This window comes from Metschnikowia bicuspidata, assembly GCF_001664035.1.
Source record: "Metschnikowia bicuspidata var. bicuspidata NRRL YB-4993 chromosome Unknown METBIscaffold_1, whole genome shotgun sequence".
NCBI classification, from domain to species: Eukaryota; Fungi; Ascomycota; class Pichiomycetes; order Serinales; family Metschnikowiaceae; genus Metschnikowia; species Metschnikowia bicuspidata.
The window spans coordinates 4,086,433-4,087,761 of NW_017387731.1; the positions used below are offsets into that span (position 1 = coordinate 4,086,433).

The 1,329-nt window shown below is 68.8% G+C and overlaps 1 protein-coding gene across 1 annotated transcript in view; it reads right to left on the reverse strand.

Annotated features, from left to right (window-relative positions):
• The window catches only part of METBIDRAFT_81424 (uncharacterized protein), a gene marked incomplete at both ends in the record, with an annotated part of 3,026 nt that extends 1,904 nt beyond the window's left edge, over nt 1-1,122 (reverse strand). The window contains one exon of the mRNA XM_018859211.1: nt 5-1,122. Within this exon, the coding sequence (XP_018714567.1) occupies nt 5-1,122 (1,118 nt within the window). The remainder of the gene's footprint in view (nt 1-4) is intronic.
• Nucleotides 1,123-1,329: the final 207 nt, after the last annotated feature.

A 1,329-nucleotide genomic window follows, 5' to 3' on the forward strand; every position in this document is an offset into this window, starting at 1 on the left:
CGACGCGGCGGTGAGCGAGTCCAGGCGCGCGGTCTGCAAGTGGCGGGCGTACGCGTGCTCGCGGAGCTGGAGCTGGGCGTCCGAGGGCGCGGCGGGCCGCGGGCCGCGGGCGGCGGGGGCCTTGGGCTTGCGGCCGCGGCGGAGCTTGAGCGGCGGCGGCGTTTCCAACGCGTGGCCGGAGTAGCCGGGCGTGGGCGGCGCCAACGCGGGCTCGACGAACAGCGGCGCGGCGCGGCGGGCCGCGGGCGCCAACTTGGGGATGTGCATGATGAGTGGCGGCTGGCGGGCGCGTCTCGGGGGGAGGCGGCGGGCGGCGGCGTTGCCAGGATCGGCAAACTCGTGGCCGGGATCTGCAAACGTGTTTCTGCTTCTTCCAGCGGTGTCGCTGGTTTTCCCAGAAGTGTCGCTGGCATTTCCAAAGTCGTCGCTGGTTTTCCCAGAAGTGTCTCTGGGATTTCCAAACTCGTCGCTAGGTTCCCCGGCGGTGTTTCTGCTTTTTCCAGCAGTGTTTCTCCTCTTTCCAACGGTGTTGCTGGTTCTTCCAGCAGTGTCTCTGGTCTTTCCAGACATGTCGCTGGGATCCCCAGACATGTCGCTGGGCTCGGCGGCGTCTCCCCGGCCCTTTCCGGATGGCCTCCCCTGCGGCCCGGCAGACTCCGGCCTACTCCATGAAGATCCCGTCCTCTCTCCTAAACCCCCACTCTCTCCTAAACCCCCACCCTCTCCTACACCCCCACCCTCTTCCAATCTCTCACTCTCTTTTAAAATGTCCAAATCCTCGCCTCTCGCTTCCATCCCCACCGCCGCACGGCGCCGGCTGTAGTCTCCGGCCCCGCCCAACAGCAGCTGCGTCTCCTGCCCCCCGTCTTTCCTCCGCCGTTTCGCCGTTTTCCGCGCCGCGGCCGCGCCGTCCAAATCCGGGCTGCTCTGGAGCGTTTCCGCCTCGCCCGGCCGCCCGGCCCGTGCCGGAAACGGCCCCGTGGCGCCAGGAATGGGCGGCTGGCGCCCCTGGTGGGCGCCGCCACGCCGCGTGCCGCCAGTAGCCGAAATCTGCAGCCCTGCAGCGGCGCCATGTGCTTTGCGCCGGGCCGCGGGCGTGCCCGTGTGTTTTTTGGGGCCCATGGTCCAGAGGTGTGCGTGGCAGATGGGGGTGAAAACGGTGGTTCTGGTGCCGGCGGGCGTTTTGGCGCAGAGGCGCGCGGGGCCTGGGGCCTGGGGCCTGGGGCCTGGGGCCTGGGGCCTGGGGCGCGGCCTGCGTTTCTTGGCCCGGGGCCGCAAAAAACGGGGGGCGCCGTGGGGATTTGTTGGTGGGGTTATTTTTGATTCATT